The sequence below is a fragment of the Petaurus breviceps genome, unplaced genomic scaffold (assembly GCF_028583685.1).
Source record: "Petaurus breviceps papuanus isolate PSGF00001 unplaced genomic scaffold, PetGlider_PUasm1.0 175, whole genome shotgun sequence".
Classification (NCBI taxonomy): domain Eukaryota; kingdom Metazoa; phylum Chordata; class Mammalia; order Diprotodontia; family Petauridae; genus Petaurus; species Petaurus breviceps.
Window position 1 is genome coordinate 32,585,499 of NW_027185764.1, and position 18,627 is coordinate 32,604,125.

The 18,627-nt window shown below is 37.1% G+C and overlaps 1 protein-coding gene across 6 annotated transcripts in view; it reads left to right on the plus strand.

Moving 5' to 3' along the window:
- ATG10 (autophagy related 10) overlaps positions 1-18,627 on the plus strand; it is a 318,137-nt gene that overhangs the window by 228,824 nt on the left and 70,686 nt on the right. For all 6 annotated transcript variants that reach the window (XM_069085042.1, XM_069085045.1, XM_069085043.1 and 3 more), the window contains one exon: positions 12,811-12,908. In XM_069085042.1, coding sequence (XP_068941143.1) covers positions 12,811-12,908 — 98 coding nt within the window. The remainder of the gene's footprint in view (positions 1-12,810; positions 12,909-18,627) is intronic.

The window sequence follows — 18,627 nt, forward strand, 5'->3', positions numbered from 1 at the left end:
CACCCCTAAGCAATTGGGGTTAAGTAACTTGCTCAAGGTTACACAGCCAGGTGTTTCTGGGTGGGTGCTAAGTGTCTGAGCCTGGATTCAATCCCAGGTCATCCCGACTCTGGGGCTGGTACTCTTACTCACTGTGCTACCTGGCTGCCCCTACAGTCAAATAATTCTTAAATTATCTTTCTTCAATCTATTTTTCAGGTCTGTTGTTTTTCTGAAGAGAGATTTTACATTTTTCTTCTATTTTTTGTTCTTTTGATTTTGTTTTATTGTCTCGATGTCTCATGGAGTCATTAGCTTCCATTTGCCCAATTCTACTTTTTAAGGAATTCTTTACTAAGAATTTATTTCTTTTTCCATTTGTCCAATTCTGTTTTTTAAGGTGTTATTTTCTTTCGTATTTTTGTGCCTTTTTACCAAGCTATTAATTATCTTTTCATAATTTTTTTTTTGCATTACTCTCATTTCTTTTCCCAATTTTTCCTCTACAACTCTTATTTGATTTTGTAAAATCATGTTTTAGGTCATCCAAGGATTCTTGTTGGGCTTGTGTCCAATTCACATTTTTTTCTTTGATGTTTTGTTTTTAGTTGTTTTGACATCATTTTCTTCCGAGTTTGTGTCTTAATCATTCATGTCACCATAATAGCTTTTTATGGTCAGATCCTTTTTGTTTGTTTGTTCGTTTTTCCAGCCTATTTCTTGACTTTGAACTTTATATTAAAGTTGGACTCTGTTCTGTTGATCTGGGGAGCAATAACCCCACCTGCTCTCCTGGTCTGTGCTCTGGTCCTTACCCGGGTAGGTGCTTACTCTTATCCCTTGTAGCCACAAGTGACTGCTTCTCAGGGGCCCTGCTCCCTTGGTACCAAAAATGCTCCTCTTTGCCCTCTAACTGTGATCTGGAAGTGAGAATAGATAATGGAGTTGCAAAACACTACCTTGTCCTATGCCCAGTGCCAGGAGAGAAGTCCCCTGTAATCTCTCTCTGAAAAGTTACATGATCCTTTTACTGTCTCTGGCTCGAGAGCTCCCAAAGCTGCCACTGCTGCTATTCCCACCACCAAGTCCCACAGCTGGTGCTGCTGCCACATTGACTCCAGGCCAGCCCACACCTCAGTGCCACAGACCTCTCTTTCTTGACCTCCTAAGTTGTCTTGGGCTAGAAAAAAATGTCTCATTTTGATCTTTTGTTGGTTCTGCTGCTTTAGAATGCTTTTTGAGGTATTATTTTAAAGTTGTTTAGAGAGGATGTTGTGAGAGCTCACTTGTAATGCTTCCTCTACTCTGCCATCTTGGTTCCACCCCAGAGTGCTACTGTCTTTGAAGAATTAAAGTGAAAGTCATCCATTAGACAATGAAGGTGCGTGATGGCCATTAGAAGACTGTAACACATTACCTAGGAAGAATATCTTCAGAATGTCACTTTGAAAGATGTATGACTGAAAAAAAGTGGATCATTCATGCAGTAATAGTGAAGCATAACAAAGGAACAGACCTTAGTGCTCTATCTGATATCTCCACAATGTCAGAGAGTCATTACATTAGTGGAACCTCTGGAGATATATGGGTGACAAGGACACGGATACACAGACTGAGAAGGCAAGGGTGACTTGCAATCTATACCATTAGAGAGACTACCTTCAATGAGACTGGAGACACCAAAATATTGATTATTCTTCACAAGCATTGTTGAAGGCACATAATCCTATTGTGAGAATTCATATATACTTTTTGTCCTTGATGAGAATGTTATTCCTAAAAAAGACATTCTTATTTCTTTATGGTCTCACTAATCTTCAGGATAATACTAGTAAAATATCTCATGCTGTTATTGAAACTAAAATATCTCATGCTGTCATGAAAACTAAGAACCCTGAGGAATTTAATTAAGAAAACTGTACATTTTGAGTAATATATAGATTAGTTCATGTGTAGGTTATTATTCAGTTGAGATTTTTGATATAAAAATGTTAACTAGTATTTGCCAAAAATTTGTACTTTGTAATTAATCTGTTTTTTATTCCATGCCCCTTTGTCCTTTGTCATGTGAGTTTTAGGTGCTCTTGTATCTCCATGGATACTCTATAATTTCAGGGTAAAACAGACCTCTATAGTCTACCATGTGGTATTTTAGTACCCCCAAGAATCTCTGTAGGCAACTTCTAAACTTAATGAAGCTCCATCTAAATTTATATAGCACTTTTGTTTTGTTTTTATTCCTAAAAGTGATTAATTTTCGCTCAGAAGTAGGACCTTTCTTTTGGAAATTAAGTACGTTAAAAATCAACCCACCAAAGGACTCAGGCTCTAAGCCAGAGTGTCACTTGATTGATCACATCCCTGTCTGTTCTAACTTTGTCTGGAGAAAATGGAACACCAATTAACATAGTTTGAGGTTTCTGATTTCATAAACACCGAGCTACATATATGTCTGTGCTTAGTTATTGAATTTTAAGTTAAGGTTTTGGAGTCTCTGCAAAGTGAATTGGGGAAAAAAATGCCCAAGAATAAAATGGTTGGCATGATTATTATGTAGTTCTTGATAAGTTGTGAATTCAATCCAGTGGAAACATTTTTACTGTGGTGTTCAAATTGAGACAAAGTAATATAATTAAATTTATTATCATAGAATGAACCTTACAACTTTTGTACATGTTTTAAAATATTTTAATATTCAATATGCCCTCTTCTGCTGAAATCTTATAATAATTTGGCATTGAGTTCACAAGATTTCGACAGATTCTTTAATTTTTCATCATGAAACTATACTTTTATTATATTGAATATTATATCTCATTGGTGAACAATCCATTTTCCAAATCTAGCTTTGACTATAGCCCCTAAGTTTTCAATGAGGTTTAATTTAGTCCATTTTCAATGTTTAGTGCTTTATTTCCATCTTTTAGATAAATTTCTTAATCTTTCATGGCATATAGCATAGTGTCAGGTTGTATTTCAGTATTCATTCTCCATTTGGGAATTTTTGTAATTCTAGAACAATTCTGCTTCTTACTATACCATATTTTATCAAAGTTCATCATTCTCTCAATGGGACATCTCCAGTCTCATTGGAAGTTAAACAAAAAATCTTTAAAATGTCTTTACTGAGTATATGCTTTACATTCTGATGATGATGCTCAAGTCCCACAGGTTCACCCAAATTGCTTTTGAAAACAGTTTTGGTAAAAACTTTAAATGAGAAAATAAATTTCATCAGTAGAAATTACCTTTTCCAATCTTTGTTGTTCCAGACTTTGTATATTGTCTTACCCATGACAGGTTTTGTTTTGTTTTGTTTTGTTTTGCTTCATAGCAATGGTTAGGAGCTATTTTTTTTACTAGTCTTCTCATTATTATTCCAACTTCAAGAAGCCTATACCACACTGCATAGGAATTATGCTCCTCCAGCTTCCAAATCCTTCTGATGGTCTTTATTTAATAACAATTAATTTAGTTATTTAATAGTTTGTCAGTTCTTGGGGTTGTGGTTGTTATTGTTGTTTTCCTTTTTGACCAGATTTTTCTTGACACTTTAGTGCAACTAACCCCATTTCATTATGGTCTGGAATGATCCTGGAGCGTGCATGACTCCTCCACACCAATAACCACTGAGGTATCTCTAACAGCCATCAAGCCTGCTCTTTAAGACCTACACCTTTTGGGGCAGCCAGGTAGCACAGCAAGTAAGAGCACTGGCCCCAGAGTTGGGATGACTTGGGATCGAATCCGGGCTCAGACAGTTAACACCCACCCAGAAACACCTGGCTGTGTAACCTTGAGCAAGTTACTTAACCCCAATTGCTTAGGGGCGGCCAGGTGGCTCAGCGAGTAAGAGCACTAGCTCCAGTGTTGGGATGACCTGGGGATCGAATCTGGACTCTGATACTTAGCACCACACCCAGAAATAACTGGCCATGTAACCTTGAGCAAGTTCCTTAAACCTGATTGCTTTAAAAAAAAAAAAAGAGCTACACCTTTTGTATGTTCCCTTTGAATAACATCCATTATTAAAAGCCACCAAATTTTGAAAATGACAAAACAACTAACCATATGCAAATGGCATAAAATCCAGCACCCAAATGACAGAAAACTAGCTAGCTTTGGGAAAACCAATTCAGTCTGGGTTCATATGGGCAAGTTCAGACCTTGTGAGTCAACCTAGTACCAGTAGAAGCATGCATATGTGACTATCACTCTCACAAAATGAAACCAATATCAGAATTATTGGGTGTCCCAAGTAATTCACACACCAATATAATTTTTTTAATGAGGTGGTGGTTATAAAATAATGAAACTGATTACCTCATAAATTACATCTAAAACAAATTTCAAAAGAATTCCAAATAGAGTTTGAGCAATGGCAGCAGTGTTGGAGAAATATGCATACTTTCTAAAATGTCTGTTTGAAGGATGGTATTTATTTAATGGGTAAATCCTGGTATGTTTATAAAGAAAAAAATCAGTCTCACTTTCTCTACACACTTTTTATAGACAACCAACACCAAATGGTTTCCAAATTGATGATTAAGGGAAAGGAAGAATAATGTCATTCTATAATGGCTTTTATGACATGGTTTGAATATGATGCTTGGTTTAGTTGAAAACTCAGGAAAAGATCACCCAACAACCTCCCCCCCTGGGTTTTCTCTCGCCTGTGAACCTTGGCATAATTAGATGATAGTTTTGCTGCCTTCCAAGCAGTTTATTTCCACTCATAGCTCTTTTCCCAATAGAGGAGGTAAGACAGCTTTCAATGTTACCAACGTGGTCCTCATTTTACATCTGTGTATTTTAGAGGCTGTGGAATTTATACCTTTTAAAACCTCCATGCTGTTCTTGATTGTCCATTTCTCTGACTTGATAATGGTATTCTTGAGTTTTGGGGGTCTTTTTGTCATCTGCATTTTGAAGAGCATGGTTTAACTGTTATCTTACTGATTTAAAAATAACCCCAAAAAGTATGCAACTTCTCATATTAGTAATACTCAGAGATGTACTGGAACCAGCTCTAAAGTGCTTGTAAGCCATTTGTTAAATTTTCAGGGTGAACATTTATACCTCAGAAATAAGGAATCACCATAAATCAGGGTTTGATTTATTGTTTTGTTCATTGTCTATACTGAAGAAAGTGTTAATAACGCAGATTAAATTTAAAAGTGTGTGTGTGCACAATTTTCCCCCCAGAGAAACTGGTTGTTGAACATTTTTTTACCAGCACACCCCTATATTGCTTTATAAACATTGCTCAGGCTCACCAGGAGTGTAGTAGAAGGTTCAAGGAATGAAATTATCTTCAGATTGCCTAGAAGTTATATTACAGTTATGGAAGTTATCACCAAGACCATAAGCTAATTAATATTATTAATAATAATAATAACTGGTATTTCTATAAGTATTTCAAGGTTTGCAAAGTAATCCTTTATCTTATTTGAGCCTTGTAACACTACTGGTACTACTCCATTGATCACTACAGTTTGGATGAAATCTTCTAGCAGCTTATGCAGCCATCTGACAATAGTCCTAGCTTATTGATGATAATATTTTGAGAGATGAAATGAAATGCCTTACTGATCTCCAGATTTCATACCAATGATTCAGAGAGAAGTACAGTGGACCTTGGAAACAGAAGAGAGCTTGGTTGGGAGTTCATGTCAGGTTTGTGGAGACTCTCCTCAGATGGAAGCATCCTAGGGTGGTAGGGAGCTGCTTCCAAAGTGGTCTACCTGTGGAGGGAATTACATGCAATGGTGCTACGTAGCTGGTAGCAAACAGAGGGAGTTTGTGGAGAAAGTATAGATGCAAAGTCTAGATGTGGCTCAGGGAAATGTAAAATTTGTAAAAATAAAATACATAGGATTACAATGTAAAACCATTATATTGCAATACAGTTATCAAAATGTTTTCAAAGAACAAGTTTGTAGATCCCAAGTTCAAAACCCCTGTGGGAAGGGAAGCTGTGTGTTGCCATTTCAGCTTAGAATCACCAGACCTTTTCCATTCTTCTCAGGTCCCCATATTCACTCCTGCCTTGGATTCTCAACTGATGACTTTGTCTCCAAACTTTACTGAAAAGTTCTAGGCCATTTGATGTGAACATCCTCACTTTCTGACCTTTCTATCTCAAAACTTCTATAATTTCTTCCATTCCTACCACCTGTTTTGTCTCAAAGGAAAAGGTATCAAAGTTAATTCTACTTGATCCCATCCACCATCCCCTCCAGAACCATACTACATCAATCATGCCTTCTTTTCATGCATCTAATTTCTTCCTATCCACTGGTTACTTTTCCTTTGCTTTTAAAATGCTCTCCAACTCCTCCTTCCCTCACAAAACAGCCTTCTCTTAATTGTTCTTTCACATTCAGCTTCTTCTGTTTTTCAGCCCCAAATTTAGTCCACATAGCAATGGAACACCAGAAGGATGGGGAGTAATTGACATCCAGAGGAAAGAGGACAAAGGAGAGAAGACTAGCTTGTAGTTGTTTTCTGATTTCTTAACTATCTCGCTCCCCAAGCTCTTGCAATCTGGCTTCTCTTCCTACTAGTTTACTGCCTGCTGAATCAAGTCCATATATGTCAGCTGAACCTGCCTTTATGGCCTCATTTCAAACAAAATTTGAGCTAATTTAGACCTCTCACTTGTCCACAAATATCCAGTGCTTTTCTACCTATTTGCATGTGCTTGTAGCCTGAATCTTCTCTACTCCTATCTCTGCCTATTGTAATCCTACTATGCTTTCATAAACCTTCCCTGAGGGGACAATTTGTAAATATTTCCTTTCTCAGAACCCTTATAACACCTCACTGGCACCTCTCATGCACTTATTTTATTTTGAATGCCACTTATTAGTATATGCCTTGTCTCTCAATAGGTTATAAAATACTTGAGGACAAGAGACTGTGTCTTGTTTATTTTGAGATCATTCTCAACACTTGGCACAGTGCTTTGCAAACATTATGCATTTTATATGTGTTTAATTGGTCTGGATTAAATTTATTCTGGTATTGAAGTTAGGATCCATTTTTGTCATGTCTTCCTGTTATAACTTAAGTACATGAATTTCCATTTGAACTTTAAATGTTTAAGTACCCAACCTTTCTAATCCAAAATTTACATATTTATTTTCTCTCTTTTTCCTGTGTGCGCTGTCTCTTTCTCTCTTTCTCATACACACACACACACACACACACACACACATTTTCAAGATGTATGATGTTTGTCTTAAGGGCAGAATTTGGCCCTACTCTATAAATGTGTTCAGAAAACAATATAACACAAAGATGGAAGGCAGCTTGTTTTTAACTTGTAGCTAAACATGACATTCAAATGTTAATTGGATGAATAAATCTTGTTCATTTTACAGACATGAAAATGTCAATGGAATAAAACTATTTATCACAAGATAATGGTCTCCTGCCGCCAGATAAATGCCAAGATGAAGATACTTATTGAAAATGTATCAAAATATTCTATTGCTATTTATTGAAAATAAAGGTGGAAGAAAAGTTCACATTTTCAGTTACAAAGTGAGACACATTCTAGCTATGACATCACTCTATTATATTTCCAGTTTCCTATAAGTGACAGTGTGACATAGGACAGAAATAACCCAGGATTCAAACATGAGAGACTTTTGTTTGAGCCCCACTTCTATCCTTTTTCAGCCCCATGGTCAAAGGCAAGTGATTAAACCTTTTTGAACCTCAGTTTTCTCATTTGTACAACAAAGATGATAATACCTGGATTGCCTGTGTCACTAAGTTGTTATGAAGAAAAGGTTTTGTAAATTATAAATAAATGTGAACATGTAGTTGGCCACTAGATGATTAATTCTTTGGCCATGAAGACCTGTTTTCTCCAATGAAGGCTCATTAAGCAACATAAATGTCTTTGAGACTACTAATGAAGTCATTTGACATGTTTTCTTCATGTTATTTTCTCGTGGTGAGTTTAGTAAACAATGAAGAAGTGGTGAAAAGGATATCTCAAGGAAATGTATGAGTGAGAAAAATGGGCTGGTTACATGGAAAGAGAGGAATTAAATATATGGATAGCCCACATTCTCTCCACTGGCATCTAACTCAATGTCAAGAGAACTCATGGAAGGCCCCCATTATGTTAAGTGCTTCCCTTACAGGAAGAAATAGGCAAGGTTTGCTCAGAATGGGCAAGCATGGATAGATTGTGAGTGGATATCCACATTGATCCCTTGAAATATTGGAGCATTTAATGCATTGTATGTATTAAAATTTGTTAATTTAATAGATTTCTTATATCTTTACATAGAGAAATAGTTGGCAAGTGACAGTACTTAGTTCTTAAATTCCAGCAGAGCAGCCCATCTTCATTTCAGCAATGGATTTAGAACAGCAAATAGCTCTTCAGTAATTCCCCTTCTGCTTTTTATTCTATACCTGCAATGACTTTTTGGCAAAGAGAAGACTTACAAAGAATGTGATTGTTGTCTTCAAATATTTGTAGGGGGGGGTGCGGCCAGGTAGCACAGAGAGTAAGAGCACTGGCCCCATTGTCGGGATGACCTGGGGATCGAATCCAGGTTCAGATACTTAGCACCACACCCAGAAATAACTGGCTGTGTAACCTTGAACAAGTTACTTAATGCCAATTGCTTTAAAAAAAATATTTGCAGGGGTATCATGTAGAAGACTTGTTCTTCTTGGCCCCAGAGGGCTAAACTTGGAATAATGGATAAAAATCTCAGAGATGCAGAGTTAGGTTCCAAAGAAGTAGAGTTATCCAGAAGTGGAATGACTCTCTGAAGGTGGTGGGTTTTCCTTCACCGGAGGTCTTCAAGTAAAGTCTGGATGACCATTCTGGGGTATATCATCAAGAGAATTCTTATTCAGAATGGAAACTCCTTGAATATACAAAATTAGGTAGAATACAGAAAGGAGCCCATGAAGTCCATGGCCTAGAATTTGGCTCAAGAAGGATATGATGCTGCTGAAGTCAAAACGGCACAAACACTAATGGAGAAATCAGTCCAATGTGGTAGAAAAAGGGGAGCTAGATAAAGGGACCGTTTTATAGGGAACTCATTGATCAATGCACATTTTTAAAAGATACATAGAGAAGACAGAAGCGAACAAAGGTGACTAAGGATACTTAGAAGAGAGGGTCGTGCTCTTATAATCCCAAGAATGACGAGGTGCTGCTGTGGTGGAAATCATAGACTTCTGGATGGCCGGAGGAATGTCCAGACCATTGGATGACTGCATTGAAATACAAAAAGGTCTCAACATATAATGATTATTCAGTTCTATTCATATATTGGGAAAAAAATCAGTTGGGGGGAGGCAGAGCCAGGATGACAGAGCAAGAAAAATCATTTTTGATGTAGCTCCACAGAGTACCTCCTCCTCAGCCAAGAAGATGCACTAGACCAGATTCAGAAGGGAAAGCCAAGACAATCACAGTGAGTCATTTTTCCAGCCGAGGGCAGCTTGGGGAAACAGAAAGATCTGTGAGCTTTGGGGCAAGGGCTGGCCAGGAGCCTGTGGTAGAGGCAGGGAGCATTCCAACAGCTAGGGACAGTAAGGAGACTGAGAATGAACACTGGGGGCAGAAAGAGACCCCAGGGGACCCCTGAACTAGTGTTGGGAGCTAGAAGAGGTTGTTTCCAGTAGCTCAGTATCTCACTCCTCAGTTCCAGGTCACAGATCCAGGGCTGAGAGGAACAGTAACATGCAAAAGTGGGGCCTAATTGAGTACCAAGCACAGAACAAATTCCAAAGCACTAGCCATGTGGCTCTGAGCCCATGAGCAGAGCAACTACTCAGTTCTAGCCTTTAGCCCAGCACGTATGCCTGCAGTTCAATAACCAGGGCAGGGGATCAAGACCAGAAGGAGAACCTTCCAGTAGGCTAACAATGCCTGCAGCAGTTTACTGAAACTCACCTGCATGTGAACCAGTAGACTCAGATGGCAGAACTCAGATCAGGAAGGTAATGAACAGACCTTTCCCAAGATCACACCACTTTGGAAGCACAGAATTCAACAATTCAATCCAGTAAACATTTCTTAAGCACCAATTGTGTTCCAAGTACAATGGTAAGTGTATATAAATAAGAAAAAAAAAGCAAGATAGTCCCTGCCCTCAAGGAGTTTATAAACTAAGGGGAAGACCACTCACAGAAGGAAGCTCCAAAATGGGAGAAGAGGAATATCAAGGGATATTTGGATTGGGGGGAGGGTGTAGAGTCAGTGCAATATTTATAGCACCCACAATTATGATAAAGACTGTGAGTATAAATATTGCATGATGTTTGATTGCAAAACATACCAAACTCTCCATATAGAGGACAGAACTGAAGCATTTACTTAGACACCTGAAAACTGAATCCCAAAACCAGTAAGCTGATGCCATTATAGTACCAAAGATATGAAGCAGCCATAATAATACTGAGAGCTACAACATCCTTTAGCCTTCCCACAAACCAATATAAGATCAATATTTACTCACAAACCTCTCTATCTCCTTGCCTGAGCAGCTGTCTCTGCCACTGTCTCTCTGGCTCTGATTCCCAGCTTTCTGTGGGCTCTGCTTCCCTTGAGCAAAACTCTTCCCACCACAGGCTCCATGTGACTACATTCAGCCTGTTAGGGGTCAGAGTTTATCTTCACATCAGGGAAACTTCCTGTGGGCTCTGCCCTACCCTTTAGCAAATACCCTCTATCACAGGCTTCAAAGCAGGGGAGGTCTTCAAATTCCCCCATAGGTCTAAGGGACAGGGAAGATCTTTAAATTCACATTCCCATTATGGGGGGGGAGGGGGATGATTTTTTGTGGAGTTGAAAACAAGTAGAGCTACTGATAGAAAATGGAATAACCAGGAAATTTGAAAAGTTCAGAGGCCTCTATAAAGAAGTGAGCCTGACTTTAATTCCTGGCAAAACTCTAGAATATATTATTAAAGATTTGTTTGAATTTAGAAGAAAAAGTGGTGATCATTAAAGACAGCATGGTCTCTTCAGGGAGCAGGTTGGAAAACAGGGAATATCTGGATTTCAACCTGGTATTGACAAAGTTTCTTCAGATATCCTTATGAATGAATTGGAGAGATGTAGGCTGGATAATAGTATATTTTTATCAGTGACTTGAGTAAAGGCATAGATGGTATGGTATGTTTATTCATTTTCTGGATGACATCGAGTTAAGTTGTAAGGGATAACCAACACATTGGATGACTGAATTGGCATCCCAAAAGATCTCAGCAGTCTATTCTGAGAATTAAGATCTAGTGAGACAGAATTTAATAGGACTAAATGTAAAGTCCTCTACTTGGGTTGAAAAAATCAATTGCACAAGTACAGAATGAGGAAAGCATAGCTATTTAATAGTTCATCTGAAAGGACTAGGGCTTTTTAATGGACTTTACAGTAGTGGGATATGGAAGCCAGAAAACTAAATGCCCTTTTTATCCATTGACTGAAGCCAAAGATCTGCAAGTGGAAGATAGACAACAGGGTGTTGTCAGGGGGATTCCTTCTGGGCTATGACTGACCTAGATGAGCTCTGAGGTGCCTTCAAACAATGGGATTTTGTGATTCCTCCAGGAAAGAAATGTTTTCTCCCTCCTTTGAACCCCTTTAGTACTTAACAGATCATGCCACATTTACTACATTATAATTTTTTGTGTACATTTCTTATCTTCTTGTTAGTTTGAAAGTTCCTTTATAGTAGGGGCCAAGTTATTCATCTTTGTATTCCCAATAGGTTCTAACACAATTTTCTGCAAAGTAGGCATCCAATAAATATTTGTTGAAATGGATACATTATTTGTGTTAGCACTGGATTTTAAAGAAAAAAAGAAAATACTAAGATTTTAAAGTTGTATACAGGGCACCTATAGACCTATCATTAGAATATGTTTATATCTGAATGTAAGCATCTGCCTCTATAGATCTGCTACCAATTTAGTAGTTGTATTCAGAAATTCCTTCCAAAATATTTTTGGATTTTAATTATTTTCCCAAATATCTAAAGGCTATACCAATTAATATTCAATAAGCAATTGGATAATTTAAGTGGTGTTGTTCATTTGGTTTTAGTCGTGTATGACTCTTTGTGACTCCATTTGGTGTTTTCTTGGCAAAGATACAGGAGTGGTTTGCTGTTTTCTTCAGCAGGTCATTTTACAGATGAGGAAACTGAGATAGACAAGGTAAGTGACTTGCCCAGGGTCATACAGCCAGTAAGTTTCAGAGCCTGGATTTGAATTCAGGAAGCTCAATCTTCCTGACTCCAGGCCCAGCACTCTGTACACTATGCTGCCACCTAGCTGCCCCAGTTTAAGTACTAGTGTGAGATGAAGAAGCTAAAGTCATATGTTTAAGCAACTTTAACAAGTAGCTATTGAGATACTGTTCTGGCTAATGTGCATCAATGAGAGGAGTATCTTAGAAGAGTGTGTAGAGAGCCAGCTTCAGAGTCAGAGTGACTGCCTCTGATAAATATTGGTTGTGTGATTCTAAGCAAGTCATTTACCTACCAGTGCCTAAGGCAGCTCACTGAAACTGAAGGTTCAAGAGAAGTTGATAGATTTTCTTCTCATTGACAGGGGAAGCTCCCACATGGGAGTTCCCTACTCCGGGGAAATCCAAAAAACACTATTATTGAGTATAAGATACATACATTAATGCAGATGTCTATATATTTGTCATATATGTACATGTCACACATATAGGTGTGTTGTATAGGCAAGGAATTTAATTCTAATCTTCAGTATTTGTAGAAATACTCTGAAAGTTATTTAAGAACTAACCAAAAATGTAACAATTTTTTACAGATGGAAGGCCTTTAACACTGAAAGAGATATGGGATGGTGTCCATCAATTCTATAAAGTTCGTCTTCTTCAAGAGCCATGGAGCACCATTACACAACAGGTTAGACAGAATTTCCAGCTATTCTTTGTAATTAATTATTCAAGAAGAGTAGGGGTTATTTTAAAAGTCTTATTAAGATACAGATTATTTTCTTATATGGGCACTATAGTGATTCACATATTAGTTATGAGTTAAATTTGCAAGAAAACTGAAGTGTAACTTTGATTGATAATAGAATTGCAATCATTTTGGAAAATAAGTGGAGAAAATTGATCTGTCAATCAAATAATTTGTTATTACTGTCTAATGTACTAAAATCAGTAGTTAATGAATTTAGAATTTTTTAAAGCACTCTCTTCACAGTGTATGTAGTATAGCCTTGAAATTTGCATTACAGCAAATTGTGCTCACTTGCAAAATCATTTTCATTTGGATGGAAAGGCTTATTTTTTACCAGCCTCCATTAAGCCTAATCAAAGCATGCTTTTTCAATTGACTTTACCAGTCATTTGGATGTTATGCCTGGTTATGAGTTAGATCATAGAGATAAGACAGATTATATACTGATCAAAATGTTTAAAATGGGCTGCTCACTTTTAATCAAAGATCTGGGTTGTGGATTGATGTTGCATGTTTCACACTGCTGGTGTGGGATCACTGTTAGAATTCAGTTTCAGTTTATTTTTCCATCCCATGAGAGGAAATGAAGGAAAAGTAAAGAGTAGCAGGGAGGATTTCGAGTGCTGCTGGCACCATTACCTTGTTCATCCACACTGGACACTGCTATGAAGACCTACGCCAAAGCTCCACTGTTGCAGAGAATGAGCATGATGATAATAACCTCTTATAGAATGGTTTGAAAAGCATTCTTTGCAAAATGTAAGGCCCCTTGCCTTATGTATTTTTCCTTATATTACACTGCTTTTCAGCTTTTGCAATAACACACCTGTTACATCATATCTGTGGTGATAGCAAAGATCTGTATATTTCAAAACTGAGCCCTTTCTTTTAAGTATAAACCACTTGTAAATTTGATTATGACAGTTACATAACTCTCTGTATCTCGTGTCATATACACTGCATTTTATCAGACCTTGTGTGCTGAAACATTGTGTAAGGAAAATCACAGAGGTGACTGTGACAAGCATAAGCAGTATTAGTTATCTAGAAAGAAAGCCTCAGAGACCTTGCCAGATGGCTAGGATTTATAGAAGAGCTGGAAGAAATGGTAAAGAAGGGGACCAATTAGACCTTTGATCCTTAAGTGGGTGGGCCAAATAAATAATGAGAGCCAGGTAGGATGACTGTGGATATTGGAAGGAAATGACCCTGTATGACATAAGTATTTTGTATATCTGGGACACTCCATACTTATTTTCATATTTTTGTGTATTTAATGTGTGCAAAAATATGGTAATTCATTTCAGTAACTTTTTTTTTAAATCTTGACTTGATGAACTTTTGAGGTGACATTTGGCAAATAAGTTACTTTTTTACTCTTGGTAATACAGGAAGTTAACTTGTTAATGATTCTTAAATAATGAAGCTTGATATGTTGCATAGTGATTTCTAATGATAGCTAATAAAGTGTGATGATTTAATTGTGCTTCCTCTAGTAATAATCTTAAGTGCTCAAGTGAAGTTGCTGTGATTGGCTTTCTTCTGAACTCCATCTCCCTGGAGTCTGTAGTTGGCTCTTTGATACAACATCTGATAACAGGCTTTAACTGTTCCTATTTTAAATAATACAAATCAATTAAAACACACACACAGCTGTTTAACAAAACTTCTCAATGTTGGTATAGGTCTCTGTGGGTATTTCCTGATGGCTCATAATGACATCAATTTAGTGCACCTGGTAGGATATGTGTGAGCTGGGAAGTGGCTTCATTCTGAAATGACAAGAAAATGGAGAAGTATTTATGGATTACTGCTGCTTCTTCAGAAGTATAGCCAGCACTGATGGCTTTTTTTTTCCCAACAAAGGAGTTAGAAACTGGGCCACAGAAACGATGTAATTGTTTTTCTAGTAGTATGCTGGTAATCTGTTGAACACAGGTTTCAGAATATCAGTTGAGGCCTCAGAGAAATCACCCATTCTCTTCCACCTGGGTGGATTTTGTGTCGAGATAGTAAATAGACCATGTTCCATGCCTTTTGTAAAAAATATTCTTAAGCTTAATTATGTGTAATGGTTCTGCTTTACTCTGGTGACAAATATGGAATTTAAGCAAAATTTTCATGATCCATTTCAGCCTTAGTTTCAAGTTACAGTAATATTTTTATATGAAATTGTTTAAAATTTTCAACATATAAGTCAATTATTGAGAAGGCAGTGTGGCAAAGTGGATAGAGAGGCAGGTAGAATCAGGAAGGCTTGGGTTTGAGTCTCACCTCTAACAAGTCCCTTACCCTGGCAGTGGCCCAGGTAACTCTCTGAGATGTCAAATTGCAGAGCAGGTGCTGATCTACATAGTCGGGGCTCCCTATGCCAATGAAATCAAGCATCTGGCTCTCCCCCCATACTGATTATTAGAATTTGACCTTTATTAAGTGAGAAGCCAGCTAAAGGAGCTGGTGGTCTTTAATGTGATTTTGTCATCGACATCATGCATAATTTATTAATGTTTCTGTATTTTATGTTATCTCCAGAGAAATATCCCAATGTCCTGAATCTTGTTTATTCCTGAAATTTTATTGGCATGGCATAAACATTTTCCTTGCATCTTTGTATAAATAATTTGTTTTTCCATCTTTGTATTTAATATCTCATATGCTTTTATTGTATGCTACAGGCCTTTTCTATAATATTTATTCCATCTCTATATTTCCTTCTTCATTTTCCGTCCCACACTTTTAACTGACCCATTCACTAAGTGAAGAAATTAGTCTCAAAAGAGGGTTGTTGGGGCTCTTTTTGAGATTCCCAAAAATTTCCCTTCCTAATTTCTGACATGTTTCATTTCATTTCACATTCAAATGAATTCAGAGTATATAAGAAGATGTATGTTTCTCACAAATACAACATCTATTGATTATGCTAGTATACATTTATTTTTTTTATCAATTAAACTTCATTGGGCAATAAAAGTAAAAGGCTAAGCTCGTGCTTCTTCCTTATGCTTCTGTCTAGTTTGTTAATTGCTCAGCTTTTTATCCTAAAAAAACAGAACAATAACACTTTAATTACTGAAATGCCCCTTTATTTTAAAAGAAAATGCTTTATATACTTTTATTTTTTCACATTGCTAGTATTTCCCAATGACCCTTCTTTGCAACAAGTAAAGTTGTTCTGTCATTTTCAGTCATGTCCAACTCCATTTGGCTCCATTTGGAGTTTTCTTGGCAGAGATACTAGAATGATTTGCAATTTCCTTTTCCAGCTCATTTTACAGATAAAAAAAAATGGAGTCAAACAGGGCTAGTAAGGGTAAGTCATACACATCTAGTGAGTGTCTTAGGCCAAAAGATGACTCTTCCTGACTCCAGGCTAGATTTTCTGTCCACTGTTCCTTCCATTTAGTGGCTCTAACATATAGGTAAGCAAAATAATAGCCCTTATAGTCTACCACTTCCCAGCCAAGAGGAGAGAACCATGTTCTACTATCAGCACTCTGATCCACAACCAACACAGTTGTGATGTCTTTCAATATTATTTTCCTTTATATTACTGTTGTCATTGTGCAAATTGTTCTCTTGTTTCTGCTTACTTTTGCTCATTGTCCTTAGTTCCTAAAAGAAATAATTTCAAAATTTTCAAAACTACCAGTTGTTGTTTTTCATTATCCTTTGGGTTTTTTTTTTTTAAGTTCCGGTGTTATCAGAAATATTCTGATCTGTGGGGTGGTATTTGGGCAGCTAGGTGGCACAGTAGATACAGTCTTAAACCTGGAGCCAGGAAAACTTCATCTTTCTGAGTTCAAATCCAGTCTCAGGCACTTACTAGCTGTGAAACCCTGGGCAAGTCACTTAGCCCTATTTGCCTCAGTTTCCTCATCTGTAAAATAAGCTGGAGAAGGAAATGGCAAACCACTCCAGTGTCTTTACCAAGAAACCCCCAAATGGGGTCATGAAGATTCAGACAAACTGAAAACAAACTGAATAGCTTAACAAAACATTTGATGGGGAAGACATCGGTGAGGAGGAGCTCTGGTTGCACGCTTATTTGCAGCCAGATAAAATTGGGGGAAAAAATGTTTATGACTCTTACCAAGTTCTGTAGTCGAGTGGTACCGCTAATCAGTGTGAAAATATCTATGACTCGTCATAAATCCATGGGACACAATTCTCTATTGCCCCTCTGCCCACACCTTTTTTAAATGCTTAAACAGCTTTCTAGATTCTGTTACTTGTCCAGAGAATTTGTAGATTTACCAGGGCAAAACGCTGTTTGGCTCAAAAAGCTTAACAGGTTTATAAACATAAACTGTACTAGTTTTGTAGGAGTGTTTATCTGATGGAAAGAGCAGTCATGTATATTTAGGGGACCTGGTTCTAATACTGGCTTTGCCACCTGTGTGGGCTCAAGTAGGTCACTTCCCCTCTACAGACTTCAGTTTCCTCTTCTGATGATCTTTGACAGATGACCTCAAAGGTCCCTTCTGCCAGGTCTAATTTAATGTGCTTTGGATTGCAAATTTGCTATCACAACTATAATATGGGAATTTTAATTCTGTACCTTTCCCAAATAAATAACTATGGTTTTTTCCTCTTCAGAATACAAGGAGAATTAATTGTGCAAGTGAGGAAAATGAAAATGTTAAATGAAGGTGGTATAGGGTAAAATGTTGGATGAAAAGTAGAAATTCATAGATTACATGCTATAGCTCAAAAAATCCATAAGTGGAACTTATGCTTTTGGTTTCAGTTTCTTTTCCTTAGTAAATCAGGGTGAGAATTGTGAAGATAAATGAAGGTTGCCAAGGGTGGTAATGGGCAACCCAGATGTTCACATAATTCCCTGTGCACACGCAGTTTCTAGAATAAAAACATGGTGGGGGGGGAGGCAGAGAGATGAGGTAGGGAAGAATGAAATGTCATTAAATGTAGAATTTCATCTGTATTTTTATTTCATTCTTAATTTGAATTCAATTAGTTCCAATATCTCTTGAGCTGCATTTGATTTTTATGGAAAACATTGATCCTAAGCATTTGAACAATGTAATTAGAAAGTGAATGAAGAGCTTGAATTCTTTACCTTCTACTCCACTGGTATTATGACTGACCAAGCAGAAGGTGAAATAGCAAAGTGAGATTTTTGCTTTATATAAATAATAGAAGACTGAAGTAATATGAATTTTGCATATTTTTTGTTTTGTTCTTAACATTTAGCTAAATCATCACAAAGACGATTTTATAACTTGGTTCTATGGTCTAGAGGGCTGTTGCTTTAATTTTGACTCATTCTGTTCCTAGGGACAGACAGCTGTTGTGTTTCAGCTGAATGAAATTCCAAGAAGGGTACAATACTATGATAGATGGTTCCTTGGGATTTGAGGCCTATCCTAATCAGTCGATACTTCATTTAAGCTTATTTTGATCTTCACATTGTCTTTTCTGAATTCTTAAATCCCATTCTTAAGTCAGTAAAAAACATTACTTAATGTTTACTATAATAATTTACTTTTAGCTTCCTGTAAGATGCATAATGTGTACTACACAGCATCTTTCCAGTTAAATGTGCACATTCAGCTTTTATACTGATGTGCTATGTAGCTAATTCTTTTCTAGTTTTTCTTTCAAATGTTTCAGTATAAAAACCCTCAGCTCCAAGTCATGT